At 38.4% G+C, this 18,690-nt stretch overlaps 1 protein-coding gene across 1 annotated transcript in view; it reads left to right on the top strand.

Moving 5' to 3' along the window:
• Nucleotides 1–18,690, top strand: part of TTC39C (tetratricopeptide repeat domain 39C) — a 98,481-nt gene that overhangs the window by 62,443 nt on the left and 17,348 nt on the right. Inside the window, exons 5-6 of the mRNA XM_074340220.1 lie at nt 1,785–2,139; nt 3,849–4,017. Of these exons, the coding sequence (XP_074196321.1) occupies nt 1,785–2,139; nt 3,849–4,017 (524 nt within the window). The remainder of the gene's footprint in view (nt 1–1,784; nt 2,140–3,848; nt 4,018–18,690) is intronic.

Genomic DNA, 18,690 nt, shown 5'->3' with positions numbered 1-18,690 from the left:
AGGACTCAGCCTATAATCCTGCTCATGGCTTTGATCTTTAACAGCAAAGGATACAAAGCAAAATCAGCAAACAAAATAGTGCAGGGGGAGAAGTCCAGGAAAAATCAGGCACAAGCTTCCCAGGGTCCTCTCCCAGTAGAGTTGCAGAGGATGTGCTTAATTCCCAAAGCAATGAGTGTGACAACACAGGTGAAATGTTACCGACTTAGAAGCTCATTAGAGACTCAGGGTCCAGAATTTTTATGGGACGCTTCCATGTAGGCACCCTGTGCTTTGCATGTACCCAAATTCCAGACTGCCAGAAGGAAAGCAGGTGTTCAACATAAAAGACATTGTTTGTACCAACAGTATAGGCACAGCGAGCCACTCTTATCAGTTCTGTGAATGGTGGGAACCCTCCCAAATCCAAGTTCCCAGATATCAGCCGAGGACCAACAATGTAAGCAGGTCTTTCAAAGGATAGCAGTAAGCCTGCTGTGTTAACTCTTTTCTGCACGTACCATGTATTCTTAGATCCCTTTCAGTTCAGCGATTGGACCCTTAGATATCAGATTTTATGTTACACATTTTCTGTAATTTAAAAATAACTCTTTCAAAACTTCTTTTCCTGTTGTTCTAAAGGTCCTGGAAATGTAGGATTGGTTCATGCTGTCTTCTGTTTGTACGTTGAGGTCAGAGTGTTGGTGCCATATTGGTAACAGTGCCAAGTGGATACGCTCTCTTCTGCACTTACGAGAGAATACTTTTACAGAAAAATCCCTGCAGAAGACCTTTTTCTTAAAAATGGGGTGATGATGCCCTCAGATAAACATAAATAAATCAGCTCCCCCTTCCCTTCCTCATCAGAAGAGAAAAACGTTTGCAGGAGGAAAGGTTGGGATGGGACCTGAGGGCTTATCTGAGAGGGGCCGCGGGCATAGAGTGGGTTGATTCCCAGGTCTTCTCTCTGTGGCACATGTTCTTTGTGGCACATGTTCCCAGGAAGGGTCTTTTAAGAAAATTGCCCTCAGGGAACTAATGGACGCAGCTTTAAAAATAACCGATTTTCCCCCTCTGTGTGAGAGTCGCTGTCATACACCAAATACAGCCATCCTAATAAGGGGTGGTTAAGCCACTAGTAGACATTAGATGGAGATGAATTGGGGATTCTTTGCATTTCTGCGTTTAACACTATGACTTTTTTATTAATTAAACTGGCCATTTCTTCACCCAATAAATATTGTTTTTGTTTGCTTGTTTTATTTTGGGGGCAAGTCTCCATGTTTGGTGCCTGGGTATAAATTTAGTAGTGAATTAGACTTAGAGCTTGCTCTCGAGGGGGAATGAAACACAGGGTAGACAAATGGAAGAGTTAATAAAAGAGGGTTATCAGGAAAGCACTTTGGACGTTCAGAGATGCAGTGGAGGTTTATGTGTCACAGAATGCATGGGGAAAAAGTCAGATTCAAGTGATACTTGCATGCTCGTCATCATTCGTCATTCTTTCATTCAGTATACATTATATATTATGACCTAGCTAATGTGTGGGGGGCTTGGTACAATAGTGAACAAAATAATGCATGGTTTTTGCCAAGGGGTCATCCAGTGTAGTAAAGGGAAACAGACAACAAGTAAAGAATTTAAGCCCTGTGAAGAACCAGATGCAATGATAGGTGATAATTTTTATTTTGTTTTTTAAAATTTTGCTTGAGTTTCAGGTGGTTCTTCACTATCCCTTATTACTAATACAGGAAAATTATTTTGAATGCTTATTTTTTTCATGCTTTTCTCCCTTTCTCTTATAGCGTATATAAAAGGTGGGTGGATCCTTAGGAAAGCCTGGAAGATTTACAATAAATGCTATCTGGACATCAATGCCCTCCAGGAACTGTATCAGAAGAAGCTAACTGAAGAGCCCTTGACTTCTGATGCTGCAAATGATAATCACATTGTGACTGAAGGGGTGTCTGAGGAGTCTCTAAACAGACTGAAAGGTGCTGTTAGCTTTGGATATGGCCTTTTTCACCTTTGCATATCCATGGTGCCCCCAAACCTGCTCAAAATCATCAACCTGCTGGGTTTTCCTGGAGACCGCCTACAGGGGCTTTCTTCACTGATGTATGCAAGCGAAAGTAAGGACATGAAGGCCCCTTTAGCTACGTGAGTAGCTATATTGCAATGCTTTGGTAGATAATATAGTGTTGAAAGTAAGTGAACAACAATCAAAACCTTTAAAGGAGACTTCAGGTAAAATGCCTGGTTGGTTGACATGATGCCATGACTTACGTCTTTTACTGTCATGTCAAGGACTGTGTTTTTGGTGGTGTTTATGAGCTGCCTTTGGAGAACAAGGCACTGTTCTTAAGTCTCATGAGTCCTGTGTTTTAAACTGGTAAATATGATCCTATTCTTCAAGCTGAAATGATTTTATAAGCAGTTTTTGTGACCTTTACCATGATCACTGAGATGCATGATTCTGATTTTTGGACTTAAGGGATACCAACATTGATCAGACTTTTTTCTGATTCTGAAATTTTTATTCTTTTATCTTCATATTGGATAGTTTTCCTTGATGAATCTGGTTAGTCCATTGGTCTCTTTCATGTGGCTTGGATATTTTGTGCTATTCAACTAAATCGAGTTGTACTAAGTTGTTCAGTCTAAACTTAAATGACAGTTATTTAAACAGAAGACTGTTCTGTCCACAGCAAGGATTCGCCCATTTCTCCATCAGTTAAAAATGACATGATGTTTTTTTCCAATCTGGTAAATATCTACCATTTGCAATTTGTGTAATTTTACCAGATACTAGATATCCTTTGACATTTACCACTTATCAAAATTTTTCCAAAAAATGTTGATATCACAGAGAATCTTAGTGAGCTTTAGTTCTACTCATGTCAGTATTGAGAACTTTGGATGTTAACTCTTAATTACTTGGTAGCTATTAAGAAGATCATTAATTTTTATTTCAAAGATATTTGTTCCTCCCCAGACTCATTAAATTACACAAACAGTGGTCCTTATCAATTTGACTTAACAGATTTTTAACTTGTGATAATTTGTCTATTTATATCTTTTTATTTTCTGAGAAAGGAATGAATTAAATTAATAATATAAATTAACCTGATCTCCAGACAAGAACTAAATTTATGAGCATGCTTGAAACGCATTTAGGTAAAAATCTGTGTTGCGTTGGTTAAAACGTTTTTGTCTATTCATTAAAGCAGATCCCAATGAGTGTATTTTGTTTACCTATTTTAACATGGCATTTTTCTTGAAACGGGTGAGTTTGAAGTGACTGATTTAGTTATTTGTTTTTTTAAATTGAGCATCCTCAAAGGCCAGAGAAAGAGCCTTTTATGTGGTACTCTCATTTATTATAACCCAATGAAGCATAAATTTTGTCTGTGGCTCCTGTATTTAAATTCAGATTCTGAGGCTTAGTATAACTTTTGTGAACACAGGAGAAAACATTTTTCCATTTGTAAAAGGTAATGCTTTTATTATGAGAGGACAGTAAATTCACGGTAACTAGTTATTGTTTCTAATTTATGCACTGATGAATAAAATGTAGAATTCAGAGATTTATGTCAGAGATTCATCTAGAAGCCTCAGAGGAGCTAAATGCTTCTATCATCTGATTCTCTTCTCACCTGGTGGAAGGGAGTATGCTGGTTTATATGTTGTGTCAAAGTTGCAGTTTTCCAAATATTGATAAAATTAAAAGGGGGAAAGATACTCTGGTTTTACTTCAGAGACTGCCTTTGGAAGGAGTGTACATTGGACGAGCACATACTGGTGTTCTGAAAAGTAGAAGCTCCATAAGAAAAGTCTTTTGCTCAATGTTTCTCTCCCTTTTCCTTTAGATTAGCTCTGCTCTGGTATCATACTGTAGTCCGCCCGTTTTTCGCCTTGGATGGCAGTGATAACAAAGCAGGCCTGGATGAAGCAAAGGAAATTCTTCTCAAAAAAGAAGCTGCTTATCCCAATTCTTCCCTCTTCATGTTTTTCAAGGGACGCATACAACGATTAGAGGTACTGTGCCTTCCCCAACTTTTTAAAGCCTCTGTTGATCACATGTATAATTCTTGCTTGAGGACTAGTATCGCTATGAGCCTGAATGTCCTAAGGCCAAGGAATAGTTTGTTCTTGTGCCTTTCTTTCATTTTACGAGTGCTATGAAAGACTCTTCCAGGAATCCAGGATGTTATTCAGTTACCTTCTGTTCAGGAGACGTGGGCGAAGCAGGATGAGAGTCCGCGTCTGTAATGAGACGAGTTCGGTGTGCTCTAAGCTGGAGGCAGAGGAGTATTAGTTGTTCTAAGTTGAAGAACACAAAATACAGTGTTTCTCTTCTTTGGAATTACTGACAATCTATTTCTAAATTTTCATCTTGGCTAACAGTTGATTTATGCACAAGTTATTGCTTAAATGCAATAACTTTGAAAGCATCAACTTTGAAATTGTAGTAGCTTTTGTTATTTTTGTGTGTGTGCTTCATTTGGCTAGCTATTGTGCCAGGAGCATTACACTTGCTATCCCATTTAATCCCCAGAACAACATTATGACATAGATACAAAATTGTCATCGGCGTTTCATAGAAAAGAACAGGGATCCAAGAGGGCTTTAAGTGACTTTCAAGCTCACCCAGCAAGTGAGGCCAGGCTGTCTCATTCCAGAAACAGAATGTGCCCTGTCCTTGTGTGGGGTGGGGAGGGTGGGAGCGGGGGGAGGGAGCAGGTACTTTATTTCTCTTTTGTGCCTTGTTTTTTCTTTGCTCACTTGAGGACATCAGGATTTGAAGAAAAATGAAAATATTTATAAGAAATCATACAAAGGAAAGAAGGTGGCTGTATGCTAGGTGCACCACCCATATTCTCACCAACAGCTGGTAGTGAATCAGTGTGAGGTTTTAACAACCTCTGTCCTCCAGTTAACCAGGCTAGCACAGTCAGAACTAGAAGTCAGCCCCCAGCAAACTCCATGAGTGCTTTTGAAGATTTTGGCCTAGGAATGCTTTCATGAGCACGGTGGTGTTTTGTTCACTAATTTTGGGGGGTTGGCAGTGGAGTGTATATTAGTTCCCCAGTAATTTATTTCCTTCATGAAGTGCTCCTTAAATCTGAGGACTCTTCACCTTCATATATGGAAGTTGTATTTTTGAAATTATACTAATAATTTATTATTGAAACAGAACAGAAAACTCAGTAGGATCGAAATTATTGTAAACCCACGTCCGAGTTCCTCCTCTTCCCCTTTTCTTGAAACAAATTTTCTGTGAAACTCGTGAGCCTTCAGTTATTTTTCTCCCTTTTTTCTCTTGCTATCTTAAAAATACAGTTCTGATCAATCTTTTGTGCAGTCTGGTCTACATGTTTGTGTTCTTTTCTTTCAAGCTCAGGTTATGGTCCTACACGTAGGGAAGGCTATTCAGGCTATTAAAGTTTCTCTAGTCTCCTGGGTTTGTGCAGGAGGAAATAGCACTGTAAAAGGAAATTTTAAATTGACTAAGCCTTTCCACTTCAGTGACCATTTCTGAAATGAAAGTTGGGTACAGGGTAAGTGCTTTCTTAGATGTAAATTTCTTAAAGGGTAAGCCTCATACATTTTGAGTAACTGAACATGATATTAGGTTTAGTTGTTCATCAGAGATTTGCTGACCGGGAATGAGAGCCTGAAGTTTAGAAGTGTGTGCAACCCAGCAGTAAGGTACCATAGCCTCAGGCACTTATTAGGACTCTGTACTCCACTGCTCAGTGAATGCTCTAAACTGGGTTTTGAAGCTGTTAAATAGAAATGTAAAAGTCAAGATTTGTTATGCTAGTCATTTTAGTTTATTTTTCATTTTACAACAAAAATGCTTAATTTTTAGCTAAAGTGATAACTTTTTCCCCCCATAAAAATACTTAATTTGGTGTGGTTTTAGTTTATGCCACAATTCATTCTTATTAGGGACTGAGTGAGTGCAATAAGTAAGGGGTCATTCATTGTTGCTGAGTTGGGTCTAGAAATGAGGAAGCCATAAGTGCCATCAAAGTATTCTTATAAATACGGTTTGGGCGGCACACAGTCAACATTATAGCTCTTAGCAGGCATTTAGTCTCTTTTAGGGGAGATATTTGTGATCTGAATAAAGTAGTAGATGCTAGAACTCCACTGTGAGCAGCTTGCTTACCCAACTGATACTTTGTTTAAAGAAAAAAAGACTAAAAGATCGGTTACTGATGGTTTAGTGAGCTGTAGCCTGAGGGCCCAGTGAAGAGTGTTTCTGTGTGGCCCTTCTCATAGGTGCAGAGGATAAAAGGATTTTATGGCGAACTTGAAATATTATTGATATTATCCTCAGGGTGCCCAGACACCAGTATTTCATTAATCTTCCCAAGTAACCCTGTAGGAAGCTATCAGATGGTGACATCCTTCGTTTGCAGATGAGGAACTCTGCCCGGAGAGGCTGTATATGGCTCTTGTCAAAGGCTTTGTAAGGCCTGTAAAGTTCCAACTCAGTTTATGAAAACCCAGGGCTCAGTCGATGAATTTGCAACGAATCTTTTTCTTCTCAGTGAGCGTTTGAGATAGGGCCCCTTGAGATCTTTTTATCAACAAACACAGAACATGGTCGGGGCTCTGATTTAGGCAGTTGCATCATGTGACACTGATTTAGTTTCTTCAGTGACTCTGAATCTGCAAAATTATTTAATAGCTGCTTTTATGTAAGCTTACTATCATACAGGGTGATGAGCTCAATATGTGCTGGTTAGTTTTCATTTTCCTATACTCGTTATTTTCACATTATGTGCATTTTCTAATACCATTAACAACTTTTTACATGTTTTCGGATAATTTGGAGTCCTCATGGGAAGTTTGTCTTTAACATACCCACCCCTATCCTGCCACTTGCATCGCCCTTGTTGTATAGTGGCTTCATTATTTTCTGCTGTTACAGCCTAACTTGACACAGTAGTAACTTCTACACCTTTGGTGATGCGTGGAGTCCACTTGTACCTCAGGATGGAGAGCACCTCTGCTCTTTGTGACTGATTCTTAGCCAGGCTGCAGAAAGAATTCTCTTCCGTTACTGCCTTTGCTTCTCCCCACTGCATTCTGTTAAGACTATGGTAGTGCTAAGTCCATTCATAAACGAGTGATTGAGTGTGTTTCTTGATTGTTTAAAAAGTGTTAGGGACAAGCCTACATTTTAATAAACTTTTTATTTCTCTTATCCTCTTTTTTCTCTAAACAATACAGCTTTGCATGACTTTCCTCCCCTTCAGTTTTAACAATCTACGTAGTATGTAATATATAGATACATGTATTTGGTTTTATGTATATACATAGTTTTGTATATATACTTTATATGGTACAGCTAGTGATAAAACTAATTTTTAATATTAGTCTATCTGTATCTGTATTTATAATAAGTGCTCAAATATTTGAATGAATGAAAGTTGATAAACATATTCTAATGAAGTTGCTATTATGCAAGCACTTTGAGAGCTCCTATTTTGAAACTATCTTCTGAGCTTGGACCCATACTTTTTGAATATCCTGCATGTTGGCATTTTAAAACTCAGAAGTCTGGGGCTAGCATGAGACTGACCATCAATGTATGTTTGTTGAGTGAGAGTGTATGAGTCTATTGGAAGGAAATCCATTGATCAGTGTGAGTGACATTATTTCTTTGTTAAGGAAGGAAATTGGTTATTAAGAACTGTCTACTATTCTCGTGTGACACACAAACCATTTTCTAAAGCCAATTCTGAGGAGGGTGCCAAAATGTCTTGACAGTGAGAATAAAGAGGATGGCCTCCTAAGGAGCGTACCAAATCAGATGTTTAGATTCTGATGTGCTGGCTAAAGAAGTATGACTCTACAGAAATGAATTAAATACATTTAAATGAAATCAAAAGCAATTGGATTTAAATGACATCTGTGCCCCATGCTGGAAGTGCCAAGATGAGAAGACATGAGCCCCTGTACTCCACAGATGCAGCCTGGTAGTCACTTTGCTATAACTGCCTCTCAAATAATTACAACTACAGTACTACTTCACAAGGACAAAATGGAAGTTTGCACGAGGCCTAGAGGCCACACTGAGCAGTTATAATGAACTTCACCTTTATGTGTATGTGTGCCCTTATCATACCATCTCTCATTTGAAGCTGCCTTCTTTGTCCTTTCTGAGAAATACAGCTTTCTCACTCCACAGTCTGCTCCTCTGCTTTGAGTTTCCTTCCCTCCATCCCTGTCCTGCTGAGACAGGTATATGGTAGGATGTGGTTTCTATTCTTCATGAGCAGCATCTGCTGAGCAGCATCTGCGGGAACCACTTCGACATATTCACGTCCCGTTTCCTTCCAGGAGGGTGGGGGGTTTTATCCCTATTTTCTATTACCTATGAGGTTCTGTGTGAAAGGCATTTATTTATACTTCTTCTATCCCAGCATGTGTGTGTCCTGTCTCTGGAGCTCATTCCATCTTTATTTCAGGTGTCTTCAGTGGTCTGAGGTACCTTTTAAAAACTGGCTGTAGTGCTTTCTTTCTATAGACTTTCTTTAAGATAAAATTACATTTTTCATTGGTGCTCCCAGAATAAGTGGGAAGGCTGTGTGGCTTTTTTAGCCCATGAGTTCACGATTGTGGCAGGAACAGAAAAGTGGAGGTTGATCCCTCTGGTGATTAATTTATCAGACAGAAAAAGAGACAGAAGACCCTGTGGGGCTAGGGGGTCATGGAGAGTAGGGTCCAGGGCAGAAGCGCCAAATACAGAGGAGGGCCTGGGCCCGTGCGCCTGTCTCTGGGGCATGTTAACATTTGGTAGCAGTGCTTCTTTGCATCTGTTGACAAGCAAGTCTGCCCTCTGTGTTTGAGCAACATGCCTGGCCAGCACGATGTAATGTTGTTATTTATAGGATCAGGAAAAAGACAATGCAGGAAGAGAAATAATTCCCAGAAGTTCTACTAAGTGTAGTCTTGTCTTCCTCCGTCCTACGTGGTTCTCCTTATTACTTCAGGCACACAAAAATTGGGTTGCCATTTATTCTTAGAAGTACACAGAATGAGAGATTGAGGAGAGATGAAGGAAGTATTTGCCTTCACTTCCCAATGAGATAAATGCATATTGTGTGGTTTAATGACTTGGTTCACTGAAATAAGAAGATAATAGTAAAATTGCTAGTAAGTTAAATACATGTGCTATTGCTAGAGTTTAACTCTGTCTTTACAGGCTGTTGGGTTGAAAAGCAAGTAGAAGGTTAATATGGATTTATACCCTGGAGCTGCTAACTGTGCATAAGAGGATGAGCTTTCCTTTCCTATATTAGCCCTGGTCCGAAGGGTAGGGGTTAAATGCATAATCTGCTGTTAGGTGGCCGTGATAGCTGTTCTGCTAACCTGATTCTGCTACACAGCAGCATGAATGCTGAATCACATGTAAGTAAGTGGGTTGTCACAACATGTCCTTCTGCGTGTCCCACAACATGTGACAAGGAGGGCCTTTCATTTTAAAACACATAGTTTATTTTAAGACATTAAGCAACTTCATAAAAATAGTCCGGTTATAATTAAATTCGGTTTCACTTCAAATTGTTTTGTGATCTTTAATGTGCTTTATGAGACTTTGTTCAGTTTTGTTTATAAATCTAATGTTTACATGTTTTAACATTTTATAAATAACTGGTATGCAGACCATTTAGATTTCCATTGTGTTAATAATTCGATATTTCCCTGTTGGAAAATTGTTGGGCTATTTGACCGTTTCCTTGTTATTTCCCAGTATTTCACTGTGATAGCAACTACTGCAATAAATATCTTAGCATATTTTTTCTTATTTTTTCCCTTGAATTATTTCCTTGGGTGATAGCTTTAGTGATGTCATTATTAGAATCAAAAGAGTATGGCAAGCTCTGTAACTCTTGCTAAATGATGAGCGATTATACTCAAACAAATAGTAGGCCAGAGTCGAGTCATTCATTATTTTGTGCATGGTATAGTGTTCTTTTAATTTATTTTTTATTTCCATATGATGGAAATTAAAGTATTGTAAAGACGGTTCTTAAAATATTACTGATGCGACCTCTTGTGTTCATGTATCAGAGACTCATTAAGATTGCAATATTTCTTACTTAAGCTACAGATTCAGTTCAGTTCCTATCAAAACCACAGCTTGCTTTTTTGCAGAAATTGACAAACTGATAAACTGCAGACACCCAAAATAGACAAAATATTCCTGAAAAGGAAGAACAAAGTTGGAAGATTCATGTTTCCTAAGCTCAGAACTTACTACACAGTAATCAAGACAGGTGGTACTGGCATAAGAATAGACATCTAGATCAGTAAGAGTCCAGAAATAAACCTTTACATTTATGGGTCAATTGACTTTTGACAAGGGCACCAAGACAAGACGATGGGCCAAGAATAGTCTTTTCAACAAATGTAAAGGTGTTAGGGCAACTGAATACTCACATGAAAAGAATGAAATTGGGCCTTTCAGCCGGAACCACCATGTTCCAGTAATTCACCAAAATGACTAACACAAAGGGGAAGAAGAGAGGCCCCTGCTATATGTTCTCTAGGCCTTCTGGAAAATATAAGAGTTTTTGGCCACAAACATATGAATCTAAAAGAAAAGTGATATTGTAGATGTCAAGGGAATGGGCACTTTTCAAAACGGAATGCCCCGCAGATGTTCCCATGGCAAAACTAGAAGAGTCTGCAGTGTTGCCCAGCATACGATTGGCATTGTGGTAAACAAACAAGGGAAAGATTCTTGCCAAGGGAATGAATGTACATATTGAGCATATGAAGCACTCTGAGTCAAGTTTCACTTCCTGAAGCTCATGAAGGAAAATAATCAAAAAGAGAAGGAAGCCAAAGAGAAAGGTACCTGGGTTCGACTGAAGCGCCAGCCTGCTCCACCCAGAGAGGCACACGCTGTGAGAACCAACAGGAAGGATCCTGAGCTGCTGGAACCCATTCCCTATGAATTCATGGTATGATAAGTGTAAAAAAAATAAAAGACCTCTGTACTGCTAAAAAATAATAATAAAGAATGAAGTTGGACCCACTGCCTCACACCATAAACAAGAATTAATGCTACATGGATCATAGACCTAAATGTAAAAGCTAAAACTATCAACTCTTGGATGACGCAGTCATTTCTTAGATGTGACATGAAAGCACAACAGAAGAAAAAATAGGTAAATTTAACTATATCGAAATTTAAAACCTTTGTGCTGCAAAGAATACCATCAAGAAAGTGAAAAGACAACGCACAGAATAGGAGAAAATATTTGCAAGTTATAGATCTGATAAGGATTTATATTCAGAATATGTAAAGAACTCTAACGCTTGATTATTGAAAGACAAATAACCCAATTTAAAAAATAGGCAAAGTATTTGATGAGACGTTTCTTCAAAGATATGTAAGTAACCAATAAGCGCATAAAAAGATGCCTGACATCATAAGTCATTATGAAGAAATGCAAATCAAAACCAAGCAAGATGCTATTTCACATCCACCAGGCTAACTATAATGAAGACAGCCAATAACAGGTGTAGGCAAGCATGTAGAGAAATTGGGACCCTTATTCATTGCTGGTGGAAATGTAAAATACTGCAGCCACTTTGGGAAACAGTTTGGCAGTTCCTCAAAACATTAAACATAGATCTACCATATAACCCAGCAATTCCACAGTTATGTGTGTTTAGCTTTTATTTGCTAATAAGTTACATATTATATATGACATATATACATATATATATACGTTAACTTCATACTTAACGGAGATCCCATAGATAAGGGACCTAAGAAATGACCAGAGCAGGCTGTTTATCCCTTTAGACAAAGAAATAATACATTTGTGAATAAATGAGGAGACAAAGAAACTTAGGCAGGGGACTAAATAGTGAAGAAACTAAGAGGAGTTTCTTTATACAGCGTTCTCAGCTCTGAGTTCCCCGTCTCTGGTGATAAGGATGTCTCTCTGTCTCCTTGTGCAGAGGGGGTACCTTTCACGCGAGAAATTTATTTCCTGCTTTCAGGGAGACAGAGAGGGGTCACGGTGTCCTTCTTGTACCAACTGTTTTTCAAGTAACTTTAGTTCAAAATAATCAGTATGCCAAAGTGGCACATTTTGGAGTGGCCTGCCTTGAAACCCCATCAGCTATCTAAAGGCTTAGTGTTATTAGATACTCATTGCCAGCGTTTTTTTGGTGGTGTGCTTAATCATAGTCGTGTCATTCAGTAAATTGTGTGGTGAGGCTTGCTCAGTCTGGAGCCTTGTTGAGGCTGTGTGTGACCCTCGTCCTCTGCCTGGAAGGAGCCTAAGGGCTCAGCTATAGAGGCCAACTGCCTGGGCTGAGTCCTGGCTCCTCACTCTCGCCAAGGGCCCTTTGATGAGACCCTTGATCGCTTTAAGCCTTCCCTCCTCAGTGAATGGGGACCCTAGAGGTACGTGAGGCACAATTTGCTGTTAGGATTCAGTGAGGTGGTAATCTGGGAGGCCTGTGCTGCCGATGGAGCTCTGAGTGAGTGCCAGTTGTTGGCTGTAATGATGGTGGCACCACTGTGGCTGCTGTTAGGGCCGTGGTACTAATGGTGACAACTGCAGAGCTCATGCACTGGGAGATAAGGACCAAATGGCAGGTAGGCGTGTAAGCAGACGCAGACATGGCCAGGCTTTGAGAAACAGGAGGGTAAATTATGGTATGACTCACCCATAGTGCAACCCTCACAGCTGGGAAAGACGGCCCAGAAGTGGGGGTATTTGGGCTGGCTCTCGGGGATTAGTAGGAATTTGCAGTAGAGGTAACAGCATGGAAGATGAGCTTGCAGTCAAGCCCAGTACCCAGAAAAGGCAAGACTCTGGGAGATCCAGTCTCAGTGGGAATAGAGCATTTGGTGGACAGAGGCAGGTGGAAGAGGGATGACCTGGGAATCAACAGAGCATTGAATTTTGTTTCTCAATGCAAATCTCCTTTCTCAGAGAGGAGTTTCTTGTTCAAAGTGAATGGACTGTATAGGATACACAGTGTATGGGATGCATGTGTATTGTTTCTTTGCCCTTCAGGGTTGTGTTTATTGTTCTTGTTTGTTTTCACTTCTACCTCGTATTTGGGGGGTAGATTGTCCCTTCATATCAGATTGGAAACATGACCATTTGTTTTTCTCCTATTTTAAACACGGGTTTACCTATTCATGCAGTCAGCATTCCAATTCTTCTGTGTTTCTCACTCTTCTAATGCTAATAAATGTATAGTAAACTCCCACTGAGGGGTGACACAAAGCCTAGTTTTAAGAAACCTACCCCTTGTCTAGGGGTAGGTACTACTCTTCTAGAGCTCTTCTATGAAATTTTATATTTTCTCATAGTATATTGACCTTTTCTGGTTTCCTTTATGATTTTGGACTCTTAATGTGTGGCACACTGGTTTCTTACATCTGTGAGTTTCTTTCTTCAGTGTACCAGTCTTCATTTCTCTGTGGTTTCTTGTAGAGGACTTGTTTGCTCTGGGAATTTGTTGTCGTATTGCTTCAGAGCTTCAGGTTTTGATGTGTAGCATTGGAGAAAGAGTACTGGATTCAAAATCTGGGGATCTGGTTTCAGCCCTATCATTAACAGTAAGAACACTCTCTGCTTCCATTTGGTTGCTCACACATTGGAGAGAGCTGTGAGACCTCAGTCAAGCCAGCCAACCTTCCATGGCACTGTTGTTTTTACCTGGAAAATTAGGGGTTTGGAATAAATCGGTGTTTTCTGAAACATCATCCACCCTGAGCAGTTGCTTTGATGACTAGTTTGTACGTGTTCCACAAGGAGAGGTTCTCTGTCAGGTCAATCAGGGTATCCTGGGGTTTCTCAGAGACTTTATTTTGCAACATGAGGGAGGTAAAATATGCAGATATGTGTGCCGTGTTTACCCAATTTATTTGATCAGAAAAATTCTTTTTCATACAGTAGCCTGTAAAAATAGAAGGGTTCGATAGAACACACTTTCAGAAACACTAGGCAACATAATTTTTAAGACTTCTTCCAGCGTTCCAATTTTATGGTTCTGTGAATGTACTAAAAGCCACTTAATTGTATACTAAAAGTACGAACTTCCTGCTACAGGAATACTCTGTTTTATTGCGCTTCACAGATACTACATTTTTTACAAATTAAAGGTTTGTGGCAGCCTGTGTTGAGCAAGTCTTTTGGTGTCATTTTTCCAACAGCGTTTGCTCACTTCGTGTGTCTATGTCACCTTTTGGTAATTCTCAAAGTATTTCAAATGTTTTTCATTTTGACATTTGTTATGGTGATCTGTGACCAATGACCTTTGATGTTATTGTAACATCTCAGATGATGGTTAGCATTTTTTAGCAATATTTTTAATTAAGGTATCTACATTGGTTTTTTTAAACATAATGCTATTGCACACTTAACAGACTGCAATATGCACTGGGAAACCAAAAAACTTCGCGTGACTCACTTTATTGTGCTGGTCTACAACCAAACCCACAGTATCTCCGATGTATGCCTGTGTGTGGAATGTATCTCAGCAAAGCTGTTGTACATTTTTATGGTTCTTTAATCTTGAGAACTACCGTGTTTCCCTGAAAATAAAACCTAGCTGGACCATCATCTCTAATGCATCTTTTGGAGCAAAAATTAATATAAGATCCAGTCTTATTTTAATATAAGACCAGGAATATAATATAATATGTAATACCGGGTCTTACATTACTTTTTGCTCCAAAAAACACATTAGAGCTGATGGTCTGTCTAGGTCTTATTTTCGGGGAAACTTGGTACCTGTATTATTTCTGCTTTCTTCAACTTGTCTTTAATTCCTCTTTGAAAAAAACCCAAGTAGCAGCTTGCCCTTTGATATCCTTTATAGAGAACAGAACGCCATTCAGTTCTAGGAAAGCTTTTCAAAATCGCTTTCCTGAGTATGGCTTCTATTTGTTTCTCTCATACAAGTCTCTATGCATATTAGATCATCTCCATCTATTTTCTAGGTTTGTCTGTTTATCTTGAATTACTGTCTTCTTTTGAGTAGTGTGACTGTTGTATATTAGTGTATTCTATATTTCTGTCGTCTTTGTTTTTCCGAGTTAGTTCTTTGCATTATCTTCTTCAATGTTTTTTTAATTCTTTGATAGCATCTTTAACACATTTATTTTAAATTTACTGCATTTTTCTGTAATTTTAAAAGGCAGCATGTTACAGCTGAAAAAGCATGAGCTCAGCTCAAAATGGGCTCACTTACTGGCTGCTTGAGCTTTCTTAGCCTGTGTCTTGTCAAACAAATAAATAAATAAGGCAGTAACTTCCCTGTCTGCCTTAAATAATGTAATATGGATACGGTAAAGTACTAAGCATATGGTACTTGGTCAAGGTTTTTCCTATTTAGACAGAATGTGTCTAGGTTGTAAATCCACACTGTAAAGCACTTTCCATCACAGATTTTGTCAAAATAGTGTGCATAACTGTTGAGAGACCAAGGAAATCTTATAACTGGTGCATTATTCAGTTCCTCTACCATTAGTGGTGCATTTGGTTACATAACTCACTTTTCAAGGGGATTGCTGTCCATTCTTTTGGAGGTGCTGAAAACATAACCACTATATGCCATTATTTGTACATAATCAGAGATGTGTTGCCTATGATGTAAAAGGCCTTCTGGGGGATGCAGAGAGAAATAGAAAAAGGCCCTGCCCCAAAAAGAATCTTAAAATCTAATTACGAACATAGCAATGTGAACGCATGAAAAGGCAGTAAAAGGAAAGTGACAAATGAATGGGTGACCCTTGTGGGTGGGGATGACTGGGGAAGTGGGGATGGAGGAGGTGGGACCTGAGGGAGGGGAGACTGTCTGTAGAATGAGGAGGCAGTGGAACATGGAGGTGAGGAGTGTTGGCCCTGGAGTCTGAACAAACAGGTTCAGTTTCAGCGGCTCTACCTCTAACAAAGCACACAGATTGTCTCATTGAGCTACCAAAACTGTTGGCCATCTTGCCCGCGACATGAGAGCACCACACGTTAGCTTTGATGGCGATGATGAAAAGACCAGAACAGGCTTGTTAAGGCAGCCTTCTTTAAAGGCTCAACATCAGAACATACATTTTCAGCTACCTTGTTATGTCTAAATAATGCATATTCATTTGGGAACATGGTAAAATACAAAGTACAAAGAGCAGATAAAAATCTTACATTCCAGTAATAACTAGTATTTACCTTTTGCTAGATAGTATTGACTATAATTACCAGCTATAGATCTATATCTTCTCAACAGTCATTCACAATAGCTCTGTAGGAGTTCTTATGTCAGAAATTTGTGCAGACCATGAAAGGACAAATGGAGATTCACAGATCATCCCTGTGGTATAGAAATCTATGTATATTTTACTAATCGATCATCTATGTGCAATCAGCAGTAACACATCGTATTTATTGTGATCCTGTTCTTAGGGACTCACTGCAGTCCTCTGTCATATTTCCTAGAAATGTGTTTCAAGGTCACCACCATCTTTTATTTGCTAAGGCTCTTTCATGTCTTCTGTTATTCACCTTGGGTGGTCCCTTTCTTATATATAGTATTTTATTAATTAGGAATTTCAGAGGACTCTTCTAATATCCTTATATCCTCTTTTTGTATCCTTTTTATATCCACTTGCTCCACATTATCTCTTTAAATACAGCCCTCATCAACCATGTTTCTACGGGAACTAATTTCCTGCAGTTGGATTTCTGTTCAGTGTTGCTCATTCCCTCTTCCCTCTCCTTGCCTTCAGCGATTTTGTATGCTCCTGCTTTTCCTCCAGGCTCATTGGCCACTCCTCCATCCCTTTTGTTACTTCCTGCTCATCTGCCAAATTTAAACAAAACACATTATTTCGTAAGGTCCACAATTGTGTTGGTTATGAAGGATGGCACTGAAATATGGTCCTATTGCCTAAAATTTAATATTCTTTGCTACATTGTGTTCCCAGTAAAAGAAAAAAAATTAAATTATGGTAATTGAAACATTTTTAAAGAATTATTTCATTGAAAGAGATGGCTCTATAGTAAACTAGTTATTTACATAGAGCATAGAAAATATGGAAATATTTTCTACAAGTCAGCAAGTTCTGGCATTATCCTAATACCAAACTTCACAGGGGAGAGCACTACACAAAAAACTAAGTCAACATGATTCTGAATATGTACATTCTAAATAAATATTAGCAAATCACATCTAATAATGTACTTTTTAAATGCCATATTACGACCTAGTAGGGATTACTCCAAAAAGGCAAGCATGGTTCAACCTCAGGAAATGTTTTTCTATTATTCTCTTCATTATGGAAGTAATTGATAAAACCATACAATCCTATCAAAGATGCCCAAATTTTATTTAATAAAATGTACTTTAAAAATAAAAGCTGTTAGAAAATTAGAACTAGAAAGGAAATCTCTCTATTTGGTGAAAATAGCATCTACTAAAAATGTACAAGCTGTTTACCAGTACTACTTTAGACTGTCCTCATGAAAGGAGGGAAAGAAACAAGAATGCATGCCCTGCTTGCTAATACGCAGTATTTTAGCTGGTGGTTCTAGCTAATTATATGTCTATTGTACGTGGTAAAAAAAAAAAAAAAAAAAAAAAAAAGATTATAAAATAACTCATTATTTGCAAATGATTTGAATATCTCTCTGAAAACATCTGCCCACAAAGAATTATGAGAATTGATAAGAGTATAATAATGTGACGTGCAAAATCAATTAGCAAAAATCCTGAGTTTTCCTACACACCAGCAACATCCACTTAGAGAATAAAATGGAGGAACAAATCCCTTTTACAGTTGCCACAAATATTATAACTTAGGAGTACACCTGTCAAGAAGGAAGCCTTGAATAATTGAAAAAAATACGCTATATCTCTATAATAATAATGCAATACCTATAAAAGGTGCTGGTTTTAATTTGGCCATAAATATACTCCACTTAATTTGGCAAAAATTTGTGTATTTGTTCATTAGGGTCTCCTCTGAAATCAGATATAACTAGCCAACATTTCTTTTCTCATTTTACCACCAAGGAAACTAAAGCTTCATTTTTGTAACACAGCATGCCAATGTGTAATTCACGAGACAAAAATCTATATGGTACTGCTGTGTAATTCTTGGCTTCATGGCTTTTTCATACCAGCCTATTTTCTATATTCTCTTCAGGCCAGGGTGTGTATATTTATTTTAAAAACTAAACTGAGAAACAAGTATCAAATTGAGGATAATTCTCCTTTCTCTGCAGTGTCATGGGTAGTTTAATTGGTAATTATAAAAACTCACACAGATCATTTTTATTTTAAATTATTTTGGTGAAAAATAGGGGAAATATACTTCCACTGTTTTAATGGCTGTTCATTGTAATTCCTCAGTGAGTGATCAGAATAGAACTAGAATTAATTTTGGAGTTTTGCTTACTCTTGAGATAATGTCATTAAGCTCCGTAAATGGTCTCAGTACTTTCCAGCTTTCTTAGAGTGCTCATAACAGAAAGACCATGGTGCTTTCTTCCCAGTTTAATTTTTAAAGAAATACACTATATTTTCTAAGGCTTGTAACAAATTACCACAAATTTGATGGTTTAAAATGATACAAATTTAACTTTCTCATAATTCTGGAGGCCAGAAGTCCTATCATTTGGCCTGGGATGAAATCAAGGCGCTGGCAGGTGAGTG

The sequence above is a fragment of the Rhinolophus sinicus genome, linkage group LG09 (genome assembly GCF_036562045.2).
Source record: "Rhinolophus sinicus isolate RSC01 linkage group LG09, ASM3656204v1, whole genome shotgun sequence".
NCBI classification, from domain to species: Eukaryota; Metazoa; Chordata; class Mammalia; order Chiroptera; family Rhinolophidae; genus Rhinolophus; species Rhinolophus sinicus.
The sequence above is the reverse complement of the archived record's forward strand: the minus strand, read 5'-3'. Positions and strand labels throughout refer to the sequence as shown.